General features: G+C 36.0%; 1 protein-coding gene and 1 non-coding gene across 3 annotated transcripts; both read left to right on the forward strand.

The window, feature by feature from the left end:
- Positions 1 to 2,966: 2,966 nt before the first annotated feature.
- Positions 2,967 to 3,038, forward strand: TRNAG-UCC. The gene has a single exon. It is a non-coding gene; the product is annotated as a tRNA-Gly (tRNA).
- Positions 3,039 to 14,889: 11,851 nt separating this feature from the next.
- On the forward strand, positions 14,890 to 19,486 carry LOC122642838 (haloacid dehalogenase-like hydrolase domain-containing protein 3). Of its 2 annotated transcripts, XM_043836441.1 has the most exons (7): positions 14,890 to 15,291; positions 15,386 to 15,492; positions 16,696 to 16,804; positions 16,901 to 17,062; positions 17,143 to 17,316; positions 19,162 to 19,240; positions 19,284 to 19,486. In XM_043836441.1, the coding sequence occupies exons 1-6, from the start codon at positions 14,968 to 14,970 to the stop codon at positions 19,189 to 19,191; spliced, it is 906 nt and encodes a 301-aa protein (XP_043692376.1). In that variant the 5' UTR covers positions 14,890 to 14,967; the 3' UTR covers positions 19,192 to 19,240; positions 19,284 to 19,486. The 2 variants fall into 2 exon arrangements, with proteins under 2 accessions (XP_043692376.1, XP_043692375.1); XM_043836440.1 differs by having other exon boundaries at positions 19,162 to 19,486.
- The last annotated feature ends 422 nt before the right edge of the window (positions 19,487 to 19,908 follow it).

Raw genomic sequence — 19,908 nt, forward strand, 5'->3', positions numbered from 1 at the left:
TCGTATTAGAGCTGACTTGGGAGGTGCCTCGATCAATGACAAGCTCCGAAAGAGTCGTTTGAGATGGTAAGGTTTCAGCGGAGGCCTAGGGACACTCCAGTAAGAAATCCAATTGAAGAAGCTAAAAGAGCTAGGGGCAAGCCTAAAATGACCATAGGAGAAGTTGTGAGTACATGCATTGTCTAGGACTTGTCCCAAGTATGACCTTGGATAGAGCTTGTTAGAGGGCAAGGATCCATGTTGCACACCTCATTTAGCTGAGCTTCTCCTAACTTGTTGGGTTGTACTTCTTTCCTTTTACTTTCATCTTTCATTTTTTTTTTTTCGCCCCCCATCCCTATTTTGGCCATCTCTTCATCTCGCTTTTCTTGTTTAGATATTTGTTTCCCTACTTTGTGTTGTTGGATCCATGTAGCCGACCCATTAAGTTGGGATAAGGTTGAGTTTGTTGTCGTACAAAAAACACCCCATATAGGCCCAAAAATTACCCTATTTTCTCAAAGGTTTATAATCTCAAAGAAGGATACTATGTTCCAAAGGGTACTTACTGCTTGTAAGCTAAATATGAGACCCATACAGGGCTGAGGCCCAGCCCACCATAGCTCGGCATAAGTTATTCAGGAACAATTACTAAAAGGACAGTTTTTGCTCTACCAAATCAAAATACCATAAAGCAAAGGAATGTTTAAAAATGACATATTTTCTTTTTATGAAACCAGCTGAATTTCTCCAGTTTTGATAAAGTTCTTGAATCTAATACCATTTCTGGTTCAACCAGATGATCAAGTATGGTTTCCAGGCATTTACAGTTAAGGACCGAGTTTCCTTTCAGCCACATTGAATGGGATATCATTCACCAAGGCGTGGGAGAGGGCAGGAAAGGGTATCGAGAGGATAATTTAGAGAATTATTAAAACCTATAAAGGGTTTGTGAACCCTAAGATGGTGGTTTTCCATATACTGGGTGATGGAGGGAAACTTACTCCTATAGCTAATGAGCTTACATAAGGAAGCTTAGTATTGACTTGGCTTTATAGCTAAGCTCGCAGGCGTACCTCATAGATTATTTGTGAGTGCACTCTCATCTTTTCAACTATTTCAATATGTTTTAAGGTAATTAAATTGTTTTAGTAGTTTAAACAAGGAAACAATGGTGACAACAAACGGTGTGTGGTTTGTGTGATTACACTTTCATTAAAAAAAGAAGGGGTGTGTGGGTTTAGTCCCACATCGGGTGTGTGAGTGTGGTGTGTGTTGTGTATATCCGCCATTCCACAGTCCTGAAAGTCGGTTAACCTTTTGGGATTGGTATGTGGTTTCTGTGATTACACTTCCATTAAAAAAAATGGTGACAACAAACGGTGGGACGTCATCAAGGTTTAAGGTTTCAGTTTCGATCATAATTTCGAGGCCCAAATAGCCAAAATAGTTTGTGAAGTAGTAAAATTTTGGTCTTTTATTTCGCTTGATGGTTTTGAAGCCCAAATGGCCAAAATAGTTCCTAAAACTTCTAGGAAACTGATTTTGTTTCATTTAAACATAAAACCCTTAGATTCTTAGATTGTAAAAAAACACATACAATGTAGTAGTTTGGCTTTGGACTCTAGGTTGGTAGTGTACGTAATATGTTGTATTATACATAAAATCTAATACTAGAATAAATATAATTCAATTGAAACGACTAAATATGCTTTATGAATGAACAAACATTACATTAAAAATCATTTCATAATTATCTGAGGGATTTTCTTATTGACACCCCTCAAGGTGTGAAACAATTTGTAACTTTACTTTTTTATCCTTCGGGTATGATAATTTTATCTTCATTTTCTAATGAGGATAATAGTATCATTTCAAATGCATACTCGAAAAATGTACATGACAAAGACACATTTTGATAATGATACAATGTTATGTCACTTTCAACTTATTTTTGAAAACCCATTTATAATCCTATCTTAAAAACCTTTTGAAAATAAGACAAAGGGCAATTAAAAGTAGTACTTAAGTTCTAAATACACCTATAGAACCGTCATTCAGAGACTCCCATTGTCAAATGTTATTCATGGTTCATTATATGAGAATCATCTAACAAAATAACAAAAAAAAACTGAGGTTTTCTAGGAAGTTTCCCTCTTCATACTCGAAACTAGCGAAACAATACCGAAACTTGAAACATGGTCAAATTTCATTGAAACTATGATATTTCGATCAAAACCATGCATTTTATACCAAGGGTTTGATTGAAACGAGACCAAAAGTTTAAAACATGATTGAAATTTTGCCATTTCGGTCAAAACATTGCAATTCTTCAATATCACAGACAGTTTCATTTCGACAGCCTGTGAAACCAAATATTTCGTTTGATTTCATGAAATTTCATAAAAACCTTATAATATGGGCATCATGGGAATGAAAATCCAATTCCTAACTTTATGTGCGAATAGAGGGAATGTGTTTTCTTCGATTATAATTTATACCCATCATTTTCAAATTCCCTGTTCCCAGGCCAAAAGGTTATCTTGTGTTGTGGCCCACTGGGTGTTTTGATTCAGCAAAACTTGGATCTCTCTCTCTCTATCTCTCTCAAGCTGGAGCCCTCTCTTACATGAAATAGCTGGTTAAACATTATCATAAAGCTGAACTCAAGGTACAACAAATCCTTTAATGGAATTACATTCTATAAAATAAAGTCCTATATGATATAAGGCCTTAGATTTTCACTCCATCAAAGTGAAAAATTTAGACATGCAAGCTTGATAAGAATCTTGGGAAGGAAGAGGGAGGAGAAGAAACTTTAACCTACATGATTAAAGCCCTTCACAGCGTATGCGTTGGACCCTAAACTATATTTCTCATGAAAAAAAATTAAGTTTGATGGATGAGTTGACATTTAATTATAGTGACCGAGGAGTATTGCAATAAAATGTTTAATATTTTTTAATATTTTATATTTTTATATCAAAGCGTTTGTAGTCCAACGGTTAGGATAATTGCCTTCCAAGCAATAGACCCGGGTTCGACTCCCGGCAGACGCATTAATATACGTTTTTGGGAACAACGACCCGCTAAGAGCTAACTAGGCCAAATTTCAATAAATAAATAACTAGTCAATTACTCCAGTTTATTTTTAGTCGTCTGACTATGCTAATTCTTCGAATAGACCAAAAATTTATAATTAGGTCAAGTATTAACAAAGACTCTAATGGCGGGGATTATTATATGTTTAGATTTTTATTTTATTTTTTTTGGGGGGGTGGGGGTTGGGGTTGGGTTCATCTGTTCCCAGTTCCCACGCACGGACCCAAATATTTATCAATACAATAACTCCTCATAATCAATATCAATATTTTAAATATAAATAATAAGTTTAGGGGGAAGTTTTCATACACGGCCGTATAAGCATGCCCTGTCGTGTCCCCTCTCACAGAGTTGGAAAAATCATAAACCCCCACCCATCAATTAATACCTTGAAACTCCCACCCTCTCACATGTAAGCCGTGTATGAAAACTTTTCCCATAAGCTTATATAGTTCTTTCCTCTATGTGTGTGTGTGTACATGGTGAAAAATATATGGGAAGCAGTTCTCTGTACGAGAGTGTGGCCTACGCCAGCACTCTCATGTGTCTATCGTTCTCCTCAAAACAAGAGGGCAGAGGTGTCTTTTCACATGGGACCAAAGAGAGATAGACACATGAGAATGCTGGTGTAGGCCACACTCCCGTACAAAGATCTTTTTCCCAAAATATATATATAACGTTGCAAGTCTCATTCACATTAGGCCCACCCACATCCGCACCTTGGTCCTTTAACCTAGAAAAGCTAATTACACCGTAAACTCTACTTTACCAACACCCTCACACCAAAACCCAAGAAATGAGCAAAAAGTTTAGACTTCTTCTTCCACGGCTATCAACGATGATTCTCAAAGAGCATTTTTTATCAAAAGGCCCCTCGGCGGTTAGGGGATATCAGCTCCACCTTGGATGATGATGTTGTTGAGTTGGAATTGCTAGCTGATATTTGTGCATTAGCTTCCAACGCATTTAAAGAATTCTAGAGTGCAAATTCTACACAATAGTGGCACCCTCATAACTCCCTCTCTTCCAATCAAGATGTTCTCAGATGGTCTCCCCCTCCTTCGATTGTGTATAAAATTTGATGTGATGCTTCATTATCATCAAATGGAGCTAAATATGGGATTGTTTTCGTTGTGTGGAACTCAGGTAGGAATTTAGTGATAGCAGTCTCTGAGCCACTCCAATTTACCACTATTCTACAAGGTGAGACCATTACCATTCGTACCAGCATGCTTCATGTGTTGGGGGACAGCCTTGAGAGTGTCTTAATCGAATCTGATTGTACAGAGCTGATTGGTGTCCTCAATTCTGTGAGCAAGGACCCTCCTCTTGAAGGGCTACCTATTGTTTAGGATATCCTACACATCTCCACATATTTCCTGAATTGTTTCTTTGCCTATTTATGAAGGTCCCTCAACATTGTGGGTAATACCTTGGCCAGAAAAGCCTTGCCATTAGAGTGTGTGATAATTTGACCTCTATCCATCCCATGATTAGTCAAGTTATGTAATGACAAGTCCATGTGCTTTTCACACTCTGCTCAATAAAACTATCACATTTCAATCTCCAAACCATAGTGTTGGAAAACAAGGTTTTTTTATTCGATTCGTTTTTTAGAAAAACTTAGTGTCTCAGTCTTGTCAAACCTAGTCAAGGCGAGTCACGCTTTTTATTATTTTTTAATGTAACAAATATGTATAAATTAGTAAAAAATACAGAAAAATACAAAAGAAAATATGAGAAAACTAAAAAAAAAAAAAAAAAATCAAGGAATCACAAATATCAATACATTTTGAGTTTATACCATTGAATAAGAGAAGGGAGATGAGGAGTTGAAGGTTTCTTAATGTTTTTTAGAGAATTGATTTACTATTTTACTCAACTCAGCTACTAAGTGAATCAGTTTAAAGATTTTTAAAAGAAAAAATTAAACTCGTCAAGTCTGTCAAGATTCGGGTTAAAAATACTAAATCTTATTTGACTTGAATAATTTATGATCCAGTCTCATCATTTTTTATCCTAACCTATTCTACACGACTCTTAACCATGTTTTTCAAAATTTTAATTCGATTCTATTGTTATATTATTTTCAAATAATGGATTTTAGTCAAAGTTTCAAAAAAGTGTTTTTTACGTCTTCCTTCCTTTTGTACTTTTTATACCTTTTCTCTCTTTTTTTATTTGAATTTGTTGTGTACTTTTGTGCAAGAGACAACTTGAAACTCAAGGGTTTTGGGAGAGGACCTTGAGTGGCTTATATATAAGATTGGTTTCTTAAAGGTGTGAGCCCCTTGGAGAGGTAGTCACCTTTCTCTCACATATGTGGGAGTTCCCTAGGGTGCTTTTGAATCGCGCCGAGCCAGGTCATGGCAGTGGCCGTGGCCGAGATCGGGGTTGGGGTGTGGGTGTGGGCAAAACCTTCTTTTTAGATAGAGAAATTTTTTTTCATTTTGGTTTTAAATTTTTTATAATTTAAAATATAGTTCACCCTTGTGTACCATATTTGTATACGATGTACACGTATACGAATAGACACACCTCCATGAAGGGTACCCCTCCTTTGGAACTTGTACGTGTAAGGACCTATACGTATAGGGTACTAGTATATGTATGGGTATACCTCTTCATGAAAGGGTATTTGAATCCTACATATAACATGTCTTGCCTGCCATTTTACATACAACAGAAACATTTTCTATCTTTGCAAGTGTCCATTCCAGAGATTGTTTTTCCTACTGTAGTTTCTTATAAAACAGAGTGAAAGTCTAGCCTTTGGAATCCTTCTGTACTCGTATTAGGTTCTACAACCTATAGGTTTAGTGAATTGTTTCATCTTGAAAGGCTAGGTGCAAGATCAACCCAGTTGCAGAAGTGGGGCATCTAAAACCTTAAGAAGAGTATCTGTCAGATACAACTCAACTCAACCTGCTCGTGCTTGTTCCTGTACGTGTTGTTTGAAATTCTTCTTTCTGATTCATGTCTCTCTGCATTTGTTGTGCTATTACATGTATTAATCTATCACTATATATCATATTAGTCTTACAAATTCTGCCTTATATAACAAATTCAGACAAATTGATCCAATCAAAACCCGATTGGTATTCCAAGTATACTCCAAACTCGACCAAGATGAAAGTTACTTTGCAGGTTTGGAGTGAGTGGCAGGTCCAGTCACCATGTACGTACAACTTCAGTAAATGTGTGTGTGAACCAAAATAAGGTTGTAATTTAAATAGCTATCTTTGACGTGTAAAGGATAAATCTGAGGTTGGAATTTGACAGAGCACTAACGTAAGCTTTTGGAAGTATACACTGATTACCCAATCGTCAAAGTGGAGCCCTCTAATCCTCTCAAACCACGTCTGCATCAATTGTGGATATGTTTGGCTTTGGCCCCCGGTTTTCTTCTTTTTCTTGGACGTTTCCTATCTGTTATGGATTCTTTCTCATCACAAACTTTACAACTCTTTCTTCCCTTGATGACAAACTCTTAAAATTGTTGACTTGTTTCCATCCAAACCCTACTGTCTGGCATATATCTGTGGATTATTGATGGTCCTTCTTTTCCTTCCTTTTCGGCAATCAGTCTCATCCACATTTCTTTGGAACTTTTACGTGATTGGCTTTTTAAAATTATATTTTTAAAAAAATGTTGCACTGGAAAAGCTTATAAAAGTAGACATCCATGTCCATTATTTATTATTAGGGTAAGATATTATTAGAGAAATTGAACACTATCTGGTGGTGTGTGGTGACTGACATGTCTAAAGGGGTTGTATGAAATGACTGTTGCATTCTCTGGGATTTTTGCTTTTTCATGGAAATATTACGGTAATTTTGCATAGCCATGTGTCTGGACGCAAGGACCACATAAAACATACGACAAAATAGCATTTTTTTTTCTTTATTATTATTATTACTATTCATAATATTATTATTATTATTATATCCGTTATTTTTTACCACATGGCAACTGATAAACCCTGACAAAGTTCACCTACCTTTGTGAATGTTAACATTTGTCTTTATAATTTATATTTTTACTGCATCAATTGCTTATTAAGACAACTAAAGTAAGGGTTTCTTTTTCTTCTTCTTCTTCTTCTTCTTCTTTTTTTTTCTTTTTTTTTTTTTTTTTTTTTTTTTTTTTTTTTTTGGATTACTCAAGTGTCCATTAAGCATTAATGAATCTATGTTTATCCTCTTACCAAAAAAAAAATCAATGTTATTCAAAAAAAAAGTTTATGTTTATCCATAAAAATCACATATTGCATGTCCATTCAACGTCTCTTTCTCTCTCTCTCTCTCAATGTTTGATTTTTTTTATTTTTTTTTTGGGGGGTAGGGGGGCAGTGGGGGGATGGAATGATGTTAACAAATTTTATTTCATAGATTGGCTATGTAAAAGACATTACTAGCAAACCAATCTATATAAAGCCTCTTGCAACAAGGAAGGTGATGCTTCCTTTTCTTTACCTCCTTAATTGCCTCACTTAGTCACTTATCCCAGCTAAAGGGAAAAAGAAATGTTAACAAATTCAAATTTAGATTGAATTAAGATATTTGTATTATTATAATTTCAAAATTAAATTTTACATTATTGAATGTCTAAATGCTCAACAAGCATATTCCTGTGTGACAAGGGAAGGTATACTATAAAGCTTAGAGCCTAAAAGAATGATTTAAGTTATGGGTTATTATTGGTTCTACCATTCACCTGTACATCTTATATCTTCATCCACCTGTATATCTCATCCACCTATCTTCTCCTTTTGTTCATATTGTAATGGTAGGCAAGGATATGATTAGCTTAGGCTTAGGGAATCATATCCCCAAATTAGCATAGACAAGGGAGACAATCCCTCTACCAAATAGCTTAGTCAAAGGAGAAATTATCTCCATTATCTTTGTGTATATACACCTTCATCAATACATGAAAATCACTGGATTTTGAATAATCAATTCAAATTTTCACATGGTATCATGGGTAAAGGCTAGGTAAGTTGTAGGGTGCCCAGCCTGTGTCTACCTCTCTCCCCTTTCCTAGTGAAAAGACCCCCTGCCCTCTATTGTCTCTTTCTCCAGATAGGTTTTTCACTTGTTTAGGTTATAACTACTGATATAACTCTGTACAAACTTTTGTATACACAGAGATTTTTTTTTAATAGGAATAAAACAATTAATTAGTATATGATGCAGATCCTTCGTTAGCAAAAATGCGTATAAAACTCTGTTTTAAACACGTTCCCCTTTTTTTACCCTTTTTAAACGCGTTTAAAACACGTTTCTTTTTTTTTTTTGGGCATTTTTTAAGATCTTGGACTTATTGAACAATGGCTACTTAACTAACCATATCTATCTATCTCGAACTCTGATCGGCTTGATTCCTTCACCGGCACAAAGATGACGTGAAGGACTACATTTTTCATGATATCAACGTCAACTAAAGGTCAACACACAGACATCGACATTTGAAGCTTGTATTTCAAATAAAAATTCCTCAATTTATATGAGAATAGTGTTGTTTTTTTCTTTTTATTTGTTTTTAATTATAAACGTTTAAAACCTATACCGTCCGTTTTCTTCTGTTTTTTATTGTTCTCCATTTTATTTTATTTTTTTGCCATTTTATTTTATTGTCCGTTTGCAATTTTTTACCATTTAGAACTCGTACCATAAGACTCCTTTTTTTTTTACGTTCTCGTTTTTACTAACTTTGTGCAGGTCTAAACTTCGAGAAAGCAAAAGACATCATGAACCACTACCTCTTCCATTATAGAGGCAGAAAATCCTCCACAAAAAGAATACTATTTGCAGCCAAGAAGGTCTTGGCCGAGGTCTTAATAACAAACTCCCCTCCCACCAAGAGAGGTGTTGTATTCTGTTTGAACTGAAGAAATATTAAAGAAGAACAAAGAAAGAAGGAAGGAGACAGAAACGTTTTTAATGTGATTCGGTTTCACTGGAAACCTACGTCCACAGCTCTTGTTATTTTTCCACACTCCTAGCCTTCATCTATCCTCTCTTTATATAGAGGCTTAGAGATAGATATGATTAGTTTACAAGGATAAACACTGTGATAAGGATGGGTACAGTGAGTATTACAGTTTGAGTGCACATGGTCACGATCCTTGAGTTTGAAGGAGTTGGGTTGTAACTCTACCACTTGGTCACGATCCTTGAGGTTGGAGGAGTTGGATTGCAACTCAACAACTACAGCAGCCTTGTGCGTTGATTTAGGGATAATCACTGAGGTGCTCTTATCATCTGATCCATTGATCTCTTCAAGAGTGGTTGTTACGGATAAACCATTATCCTTATCGCTAACATATACATAATATGAAGTGCAATATTTTGTTTGCTTTTTTTAAAAAAAAAATAAATCCAAATTCGCTATAAAATACTGCACAATGTTACAGGAAGAGAGGAAATGCAAGAGAATAAAAGCAAGAAGAACGAGGTTTTCTTGGGGGTGATGAATGCAAAGTTGCAACCATTTGTTACAATTTCTGTTTAATTTATTAATTTAATTTTATTATTAGGTGAATATAATATATACAGATTCATTTTCTTTTACTGATTTTTAAAGTAAGTCAACTTACTGCTAAGTTTGTCATGAGAGAAGTGTAAAGGATGTCTTACTCTTGGAGACTTGGAGTAGTGTTCTAGCAATACAAATGGTGTCTATAAAAATAATATTACATAACCAAAGGGTCGATGTCTTGGAGACTTGGAGTATCATATGATATGGAAAGGCCAAACACAACAACGAGGTCAATACTAGTTGTGTTCATTAGTGGTTCTCTTAATCAACAATTTTCCTTACGATGTTTTACCAAAAAAAAAATATCCTGAGATGAATGTGTAGTAAAATTAGGAAGGATAAAGTGAAGGATGATCAGATTAGATCTGAGTTGGGTGTTGCTCTGATACATGATAAGTTGCGAGAAAGTTGTTTGAAGTAGCATGATTATGTTTAAAGGTGATTTTGGGATGCCCCAGTACGGAAGAGTGATCTGATCCAAATCGAAGGAACCGGAAGAGGTATAGGTGCAGGCCAAAAATGACCCTAAGAGATGTAATGAAGGAAGACATGCACAGTTTAGATCTTGTATCCAAGTATGACCTCAAATACAGTCGATTGGAGGGCAAGGAATCATGTAGCCGACTCGGATTAAGTGGGATTTTGCGAAGTGGTTGTGTTCTTTGCTTTGTACTTGTTTTATTTTTTTTATTTTTGCTTCGAACGATCCATGTAGCCAACCCCTTTTAGTAGGGATAAAACTTTGTTGTTGTTGTTGTGGACAAAGTTTTTATACAAGGAAAATCACAAATTTAGGAAGCAATCTTTGTTCAGCTTAGAATGTTGTTTTCAAGCTCGAAGCTGTGTGTAGTGGCATTAGAGCAGGGTTTTAGGAATCAGTATGGGTTGGCCGTATCAACAATCTGTATCAATATTGGCCAACATCGATATTGATACATGGCCGATAGTAGATTAGGGATACGATATGGACAGAGGGTAAAATGATAAAAATAAGTTATCCAATCAGTAACTTTGAGGACAAAAACATTTGATACAACCGATATGGACTTATATGTATTAGATACAATATCAGTTTCGAAACTAAATGATATTTATTCTGATACCATGGACTGAAACCTGCATTAGAGTAGTGTGAGGGAGAATTTTTGGACATTTGATTGTGCTCAAGTGTCCTAACATGGAGTGTTACTTTCGATGGTTACCCTGCATCATATACTCATTTCATCTGATTGTTTTCAAACCTATACATATATATAACCTTAAATCATCAAATGCATCAACACACTTCCTCAGATATTTTGGAATTTGTTATCAAAGGTTAGGATTGGGATTGACTTGAAATAAGCATTCTAAGTACTTGGGAACTCTAGGATCAGGCAAGATGCCAAACATTAAAGTGAGCATGTATAGGGTTTTGTCTGCCACACTTCCACCGGTAGTTTCTTCTCCATCCAATGATATATTTAATGTATCCTTTTGTCTTTTATGTTGTGCATACAATTTTATCTCTAGGGAATCCACTGGTTTTGCCCATCCCTTAGCTAGGAACACCTTGTCATTGGCCTGTAAGATAGTATGGTCATACTCTACTCTTTGGTTTCTGGTACTTTATATCCAAATCTTGTGTATCTCATGTCATTTATCTGAATGAATTTTTGTTTACCAAAAAAATATTGTTTAATCAAACACAATGTACTTCATGGTATAGTTTTATAATTACGTTTCAAAATAAATGTTTTCTATTTTAAACTTCCTCTTTACTTTTGATAGTTTGGTTGCCTTTAAGATTTGAACTTAATATCTCTCTGGTTTTGCTTTCACTAAGCAAAATATGCAATAACTCTTTTAATCCTACATTGGAAATGGGAAATAGTTGGAACTTGTTTATACGTCTATATGGGAATTTCTTAAAGAGAAGGTTCTCTGATAAGTGAAATGAAATCAAATTTTAAAAGAAAATATATATTGTGTGGAATTAAAATTGATATCAGATCGATGAATATAAAAGCATATGAGACCCTACACGTGCATAAAAAAAATAAAAGAGACAATCGCTTGTTTTTTAGAGATTTTTAATTAATGACACACGATACCTAAAAATGATATTACACTAAATAAAATATATTGACCAATGGAACGCAAAATAAAAGTCGTTTTTCTTTAACAATGACATGTGGCTCCCAAAAAAATAAATTATACTAAATTAAAACATGTTGACACTAATTTTCTAGAAAATAGCTTGATTTTCCTTTCTCTTTTGCCATTTTATTACAATTCATTTCATTTCATTTTCTAACCAAAAAAAATCCATTTCACTTAGTTTTTACATACAGAGCTTAGAGATTATCTAACTTATTATATATTGGTTATCAAGGGGTTGATTGCCTCATTAGCTGTCTCATCAATCGACTCTCTTATAACTAACCGTCAAGGTAGGATTTTTTATTTTTCCTTTAATTATATTACAAGGGGTTGTTAGGTTATAACTAATTTTCTTATTGTAAACCTGTTGCATTCTATTTTGCTACAAATTATAGCAAGTGACAAGTAGGTTTGAATTCGTTTCTTTATCAAAAAAAAAATTCTTAATACATCTTGACTGAATTGAATCAGATACCCCCAATTTCCTTTTTCGTTAATATCTGTTGGTAATTGTATTACAATTCCTTACAATAATTGAAACAACACTAATTGCAATACAATAGATTAAGCAAGAGAATCAAAGCTGTTGACTTTCATTCGAAATGAGAACACAAAGCTTGAATTTTGATGTAACCACACCCGCAAACAACTTGAACAAGCTTGATAGTCAAAGTCACACTTGTGGTGTACGCTTTGCTGTAATCGATGTCTCTCCCACGCCAAGGAGTATTCTCGCACCACTACCCCAAGATAAAACAACCTCCAACTAGAAGATGCGGCTAGCCCTCTTCTAGTCCTTGAAGGAGCCAAGAGTTTCTTCAACACAAAGAACCCTCTAACACACTTAGAAGAAAAAGAGAGAGAGAGAGAATAATACTCCTGAAGGATTTGGCAAGCATGGGCACGAACATGTATCCAAAGACGCTCTCTTACAAAGCATCGTCGTGGGCTATTTATATAAAGCAGCCAAGACCAATCCTTGATTCCCTTGGAATTCTCAAGAATAACCATCCACTTATGACCAAATCTGAAGAATAAGATTTATGGGCATGAATATGACATGAATTGGAGGTTAATTCCAAATTCACTCCCCCCCCCCCTATTCCTCACTAAGGGTCAGCGAATGACCTTAAAATTCATTCATTCTCCACTAACACCATAAAGGCCTTAAAACCCCATAAATGGTCATTCTCCACACCATAACAAAGCAATCAAAAAATTTTGAAACTTAACATAAAATAAAATATATTTTAAATCTAACAATCTCATCAATCATTAGAAGAAGAAAAATCAAAATCAAAAGGATTACAGACCACAGAAAGTTGGATCCGGTTCCTCTCCAAATGAAAGCACCAGCCCAGATCCGACGCCTCTCCAAATGAACGCGTCAATTGATGAGACATCCAATGGCTAGGTTGGCTGGCACAAATCCCTAAGCTCACACCAGGATGTGTGCTAGGCAGCCTAGCCGTCGGATGCCTCATTGGGCACTCATTGGGCGGATGCCTCCAAGGAAATGAGCCCGAAGCTAGCAAGTTGGGGCAAATGGGGAAATTGACTAATATAAATGGGCTAAATTACCCAAGATGTGTTAGTCGTGTTAAACTTGTTAGGACAGTCCAATTTCTGTCACATGGCAAATTAGATGGATTCCAATTTTTTTGATAGGTAGATCTCAAAGGTCTTAGCATATTTATCGAATCTTAGTCTAAACAAAGTTCTCCAAGTGGCAAAATGAAGTTTTGAAAATCTAAAGACTACGAGAGGATACATTGGCATACACAAATGGTTGAAAAATAAATTAGAGGATACATATTAGACTAAATTAGATCTTGAAATTTGACATATTGTCAATCCAATCCTAGACTCTATATAATGGTCAGAATTATTACGTAATCCTACCATGGCTAAAATTGGTGAAATACATTGAAAAGCTTAAGATGATGGTCTATTGTTGAACATTCACCAGTATAAACAAAAATAAATATATGATCAAACATTGAAAAACCTACTCATAAGATTGATAAAATTGTAAATATTAAGACCAAGTTTCCCTTCACCAATGGCAAAAGATAATTATTTTATTAGAAATCATTACTAATGGGATTTTGGGATAGATATCATTATGAATGAGTAATAAAAATCTTAAAAGGATAGGTGAATTCATCTCGAGGAAAACCTTTCTCAAATTAAGGTTTCATGCATAACCATGTATGTATGTAGGCGTGTCATCAAGTGTTGGATGAGGAAAAATGAATGTGTAATTACACTTTTGGCATCTTTCACCTCCATCCAACGATTAATGTAATGCACGATTTTGGTGTTATGTGCTTAATGGAGCCCACTCTAGTGTATGGGCGTATTGGGTCAGTCTAGTCTAGGATGAGTTAAAAGACTTGCTTTAATGCGTTTCATAAGCCCTAGAGCTTTTGGCATATCGTCTAGTACCTAACATTTGGTATTAGAGACGGGCACCACGTCACGAGTTCGAGCGACGAAAAAGACTACTTAAGAGAGAGTTACTTGGGGTAGCGTGAAAACTGTCAAGAAAGGAGTTTCTGTCGCCAAACAAAAACCCTGGAATAGAGTGAAACCGCTTAAAAAGAGCAATCTACCGCTAGAATGAGAGCCATCGGGAACAACGAATGCATAAATATGGTGATATGTTATGTGTTTAATGGAGTCTATTCTAATGTATAGCGCTAGATTAAACCAGCCAAGTATGAGATGAATTAAAAGGTTTGATTTTAACGTAATCCATCCGCTCTAAAGCTTTTGAAGGATCCATCAAATACCTAACATTTGCACATACACTGGGTGTATAAATATTAGGCCTAATTGGTATTCACGTCCAAATTGGATGCTTTCACTTTTTTTTGGGTAGAAATGGATGACATGACACGATCATGCTGATTAATGCAGTATTAAATAAGTGGAGAGGGTTGCATGTGTCACATCATTCTCTGTATGACACGTGTCACATGATCCAATATTTTTTGCTATATCCAGAATACGCAAAATAATTGCAAGAATCTGGAATCGTTTTGATTCTCAGGGGCAAATGGTGGGAACTATGCCATTTCGATTTCCGAGCTTTGTATTTTAAGCCACCTCAGTCAATACTTGCACAGCAAACACAGACGTCTCTCTCTCTCTCCTCTCTCTCCTCTCTCTGTAAATGAAGATCAATTTAAGCTTCCATGGCTGCAACAAGAACGAAGATGGCTAGGTTTTTGAGGAACTTGGTCGATAAAAGATCGAATTTCCTTACCGGGTTTTACACCAATGTCTCTCTAGTGAAGAATCAGAACAACCCATTTAAAGCTCTCGCGGCTTCTTTCTCTTATTCTTCAACATCCACGAAAGAAGCAGAGATCGTAAATCCGAGAAGGCTGGGTCTCGAATTTCTGGGATTCAAGGATTATGAAGACTACAGGAGGTCTATGTACGGTGAGATCACTCACAAAGCTCTGCTCGTTGATGCTGTTGGGACCCTAGTCATTCCCTCACAACCCATGGCTCAGGTTAGCAGATAGAAGCATTCTTTAACTCTTACAGCTCATCTTCTCATCCTCTCTTCTCTCTGCAAATTATTGACTCACTAGTGTTGTTCTTCAGATATATAGACAGATTGGGGAGAAATATGGGGTGCAGTATTCGGAGGCTGAGATATTAAATCGTTATCGGAGGGCTTACGAGCAGCCTTGGGGTAGATCTCGATTAAGGTTTGTTTTTTGTTTTTCGTTATCAAAGTTGAATAATATTTAGTTTTCTTTTATTAGTTTCTCTGTTTTATACAAGTTTTCTGTTCTGGGTTCGGCGATTTTTTGTGGGAATTTGGGAATTTATCTGTATTCATGTATATGCCTTGTGCTTTTTCATGCCCCCATTTTCATGGCTTTGAAAGAAATTTTATTATTTTGTTTCAATTTCTTTTGCTGCTTTATTGTAGAAATTATAGCAACCGTATATCATGTTCTATTCCAGCAAGAAAGAAAAAAATCAAATGCCTTTTTCATAGGTAGTTTTTTCCCCCCCCCCCCCCCTGTTTGGTAGAAAGAAGATTGAAGCACTTTAATTCCAAGTGTGTTATGCAGAAGCCAATTTATTCAATTGCTGATTGACCCTTAAATCAGAAACAGTCATATTCTTATTAGAAGGGGAAACCTTCCCCAACCTCATAAAAGCAAAAGGTTCACTAACTTCATGCAGTACATATTTCCTTCCATCTGAATTCTTTGTTTGGTTGTAGTTCGAGCTAGTAAGAATAAGTTCTATAATCTGCAATTCTTTAGAATGAAATCTCGATCATAAGTATCTTTATTTTAGTTGGAAAATATTTCCCTGCAACCTTTACAGAAAAGAAGTGTACTAGCTTCCCACAGTTGCTTATCATCAATTTGTGATGGAGACAAAAATTGTATCCTGTTGGTGTTCTCAGAAATATATTTTTTGTGAATGTAATATTCAATAATTCTATATATTGAGGCTTGATTTAATAAGAAGGTGAGCAGGTGCTATCAACTCTTTTTCCACTTGGATTGGGATTATAAGGGCATTTATGTCATTCTGGGGCTTGGATTGAGTTGAGTTTGAGTAGTTCAAAACTCTAGAACACCATGCCCGCATCTGTTTAAATCATTTTCATATGAATATTTATCCATTGTTGTTGCAATGGAAACTTCCCTGCCAAATTTGGTTGTTTATTGGCTGGAGGGTGGGAGTGACGAGATGCACTGCCTTCTTAAACTTGCTAACTCAAGCTAACAAAATTTAAATTATTTGCTAAACATTTATTTTTTGTGGAAAGCTCTGAAGATGCTATGTATCTCCTTCTTCCAATTTTCGTATATAAATAAATTAAAAGGTAAACACATATTCTTATACATAGACATGTTGAATATTTTCTGAGGTTGGCTGTAATGCAGATATGTGGATGATGGAAGACCCTTCTGGCAATTCATAGTTAGGTCCTCCACTGGGTGTTCAGATTCTCAATACTTTGAAGAACTTTATAACTACTACACAACTGACAAGGTGAGGTTTCTGCAATAAAATTCTCTTCAGGTGTACCACAAGCTCATATCATAGATCTTTGTAGTTAATGCCTTCTTTATCTATTTATGCCCAAAGGCTTGGCACCTCTGTGATCCTGAGGCTGAGAAGGTATTTAAATCCCTTAAAAAGGCTGGTGTGAAAGTGGCTGTTGTGTCAAACTTTGATACACGACTGCGCCCTCTTTTGCAAGCTCTGAATTGTGATCACTGGTTTGATGCCGTGGTAGTGTCTGCTGAGGTGAGTCTATTTTTGGATGGGAACTTCAGTCATTGGGAAGCTTCTATTCAAATACTCCATATTAATATTTTCCACAACAGATTGCAGCAGAGAAGCCAAACCCAACAATATTTCTGAAGGCATGTGAGTTGTTGGGAGTAAAACCTGAGGATGCCGTACATGTAGGGGATGATCGCAGGAATGACATATGGGGTGCAAGAGATGCTGGTTGTGACGCTTGGCTTTGGGGAAGTGATGTTCACTCTTTCAAGGAGGTATATGGAGTTGCACTCTGCTAAATGTCATTGCCATTTGTAATATAGTTGTTAATTGTATAGCTTGGATTTCTATAATTCATATCCTTCCTGCCATAACCTGGAAGTCCTCACAGCTTCCCCATTGTTGGATCTGGATAGATGTCAGTGGCTGATGTTGGAAACTGACCTGCTGTCTTCTTAGAGTTATTTCATATCATATTTTTCATAAAATACACCATCCATGTACTCTGTGCACAGTTACTAGATTCGACCACAAATTGCATATGCTTATTAGCCATTAGGCTCTGACTGGTTGGCTCTGGATGTATTTGAAATATCTTATAAAAGACTTGAGACAAGTGGTGGTATTGGTTTTCCAATTTGACCATCCTAAAGAGTTTAGTAACTGGCCACTTGGACTACCTATTAAATTATTCAGCTTTTGATATTTCCATTAAGGGCACTCACTTGATAGACCTGGAAAGATGGTACCACAAGGCTTTTTTCTGTATGAACTTCTATCACGCAATGGCACTTTCGTGTGCCAGAAATTAGCTCTAGCTCATATTTAAGCACTCAAATATCAGGGTTCATTTTGACTGGCCAGAATTAATGGTAGCTGTCAGAGGGGAAGATTTAGTTATTAAAATTATCATATTAATCTGGTATATGGTGATTCAGTCTCACAATTCTAGAATAATAGCTTGACGAATTCTAGTTGTATTTCTCAGATATATAAAGCTAACCCATATTATTTGCAAGGACTAGGTACTTGTTGGCATGTTGTTGAAGTACCAGAAATACCTGATGTTAATCCTTCTTTGAAGTCATCTCCTTATCCCACCCCCAAACCACCTGAATGTGTCTTTGTGTGTTGCTTAGCTGGGAACTTGTGTAGTTAATCCTTCATTTACTCTAATCTTTGATATCTTAACATTGTAAAAATTTTATTTTGTTTGGCTTGTTATAAATGAGCAAATTAATGCACGTATCATGAGGTCCAATGATTTGTAGAATGTTCAGTTGTAGGTTGTTTGTCCCCATTATTTGAAATTGGAAGTTGAGTTGGAAATCTTTGAATCAAGTTGCATTAGATGTGCTTATAGTGTAATACATGAAGTTTCTTTAGATTTCTATTAGATGCATATGTGCGAAAGGACTGAAGAAGATGTGGATGACTGCCTCTTCTATTAAGAGGTGGTTTTGGGGCCCTTTAGTTCTGCTCCTTCTTCTTGGAATGTTTGTCACTCTAAAATGCTAATGTGGAAGTTTAAATCCGTAAGGGGTTAGAAAGGCAGTAATTGATCCTGTAAATTAGTAGTAGTAGACAAAAATGTTTAAGGCGTAGGCCACAGTATGTGTAGAATTTCATAACATAAATATACTTGAAGCATGGATGTGGCTTTTCAATGTAGTGGTTCAGTTCGTCTAGTGTGGTATGCCCCTTAAAATGGTTGGATCATATTAAACATGCATGTTCCATATGGAATCTGGACTTCCGAGGTGGAGTCAGTTTATATAGGACAGAGGTGACAATTCCAAAGTGTTGCTCAGTGCTGTGGACTCTAGTATGTCCTTCAAATTGTTTTGCCATTTCTTTGAGGTCCTTCGGGGTCCTTAGTCAGGAGTGAGGTTTTCTTTCACATTCCTCTCTGGTTTTTCTGTTATTGTTGAAAATGCAGAAGCATTTTATCTTCCATACACTGACCCACTTAGGGATCGGTTACTCCTTCAGAGAGAGTAGTTTGGCAGAAATAGAACTCTTTTCTGATTGTTAGGGGGAGGCCTTATCTTCAATATTTAATTCTTTTTCTAGTGATTTTTTTTTTTTTGTTTTGGCACTCATTGAAGTTTCTGATGCAGGTTGCCCAAAGGATTGGGGTTCAGGTCTAACGAAGTCGCATGTTGCCAATAGCTTGGATGGTGCTTTGATGTTGTATAGTTTGTGAGCATCATCTCTTGCCTATCATATATGTGACTTTTGCTTTAGTGTAATATCTGTTGTCGAAGGAAAGTTAAGCTAATGAGGGAAAATTAGGAGGAGGAAGAGAGAACTTTGTAAGTAGGATTTGTGTCTCAAAACAATATTGTCTGTGTAAGCATTGTTATCTGATGATGTGCCCTTTGGTTTCTCTACATATACCAGTTTTATTGGCTGAAGATTTAGAGCAATATTCACTCTTTTGCTAAAAGCATACCTACATTATCAACTTTTCCACTCTGTTCCAGCTAAATGGATATGGGGTAGCTGATCTCAGATCTTACCTGTGCCCTTAATGCATTAACTTTGACTTGGCCAAAAAATTTCTCTGAAACTTCCCCCACATAGATCTCTGAAACCTCTTGGTACTGTCAATTTCAATTTACCTTCTGAAACAATGTGATACAATCAGCCTTGCAATAACTTGGAATTTTTCCTCCATGAAATGAAGGACCAGCAAACCAGTCACTGGTAATTAAGTACCTCTGCACCTGTTCCCATTTGCAAAAGGGAGAGTGGATAATGGTCTGTCTGTTCTTGCTTCTTACCATACATGAACTGGAAGGATGGGGCAGAGGGACAGCAGGCATTGAAATGGATGGCAGAAGATGCTCAAAGTCTCATTTACT

The sequence above is a fragment of the Telopea speciosissima genome, chromosome 10 (genome assembly GCF_018873765.1).
Source record: "Telopea speciosissima isolate NSW1024214 ecotype Mountain lineage chromosome 10, Tspe_v1, whole genome shotgun sequence".
Taxonomy (NCBI): domain Eukaryota; kingdom Viridiplantae; phylum Streptophyta; class Magnoliopsida; order Proteales; family Proteaceae; genus Telopea; species Telopea speciosissima.

Bases quoted from the DNA above. Each gene is read 5' to 3' on its own strand.
- LOC122642838 (XM_043836440.1), top strand. From the start codon at position 14,968: ATGGCTGCAACAAGAACGAAGATGGCTAGGTTTTTGAGGAACTTGGTC. The intron at 15,292-15,385 runs GTTAGCAGATAG...GTTGTTCTTCAG, and splicing joins CCTCACAACCCATGGCTCAG to ATATATAGACAGATTGGGGA. The intron at 15,493-16,695 runs GTTTGTTTTTTG...GCTGTAATGCAG, and splicing joins TGGGGTAGATCTCGATTAAG to ATATGTGGATGATGGAAGAC.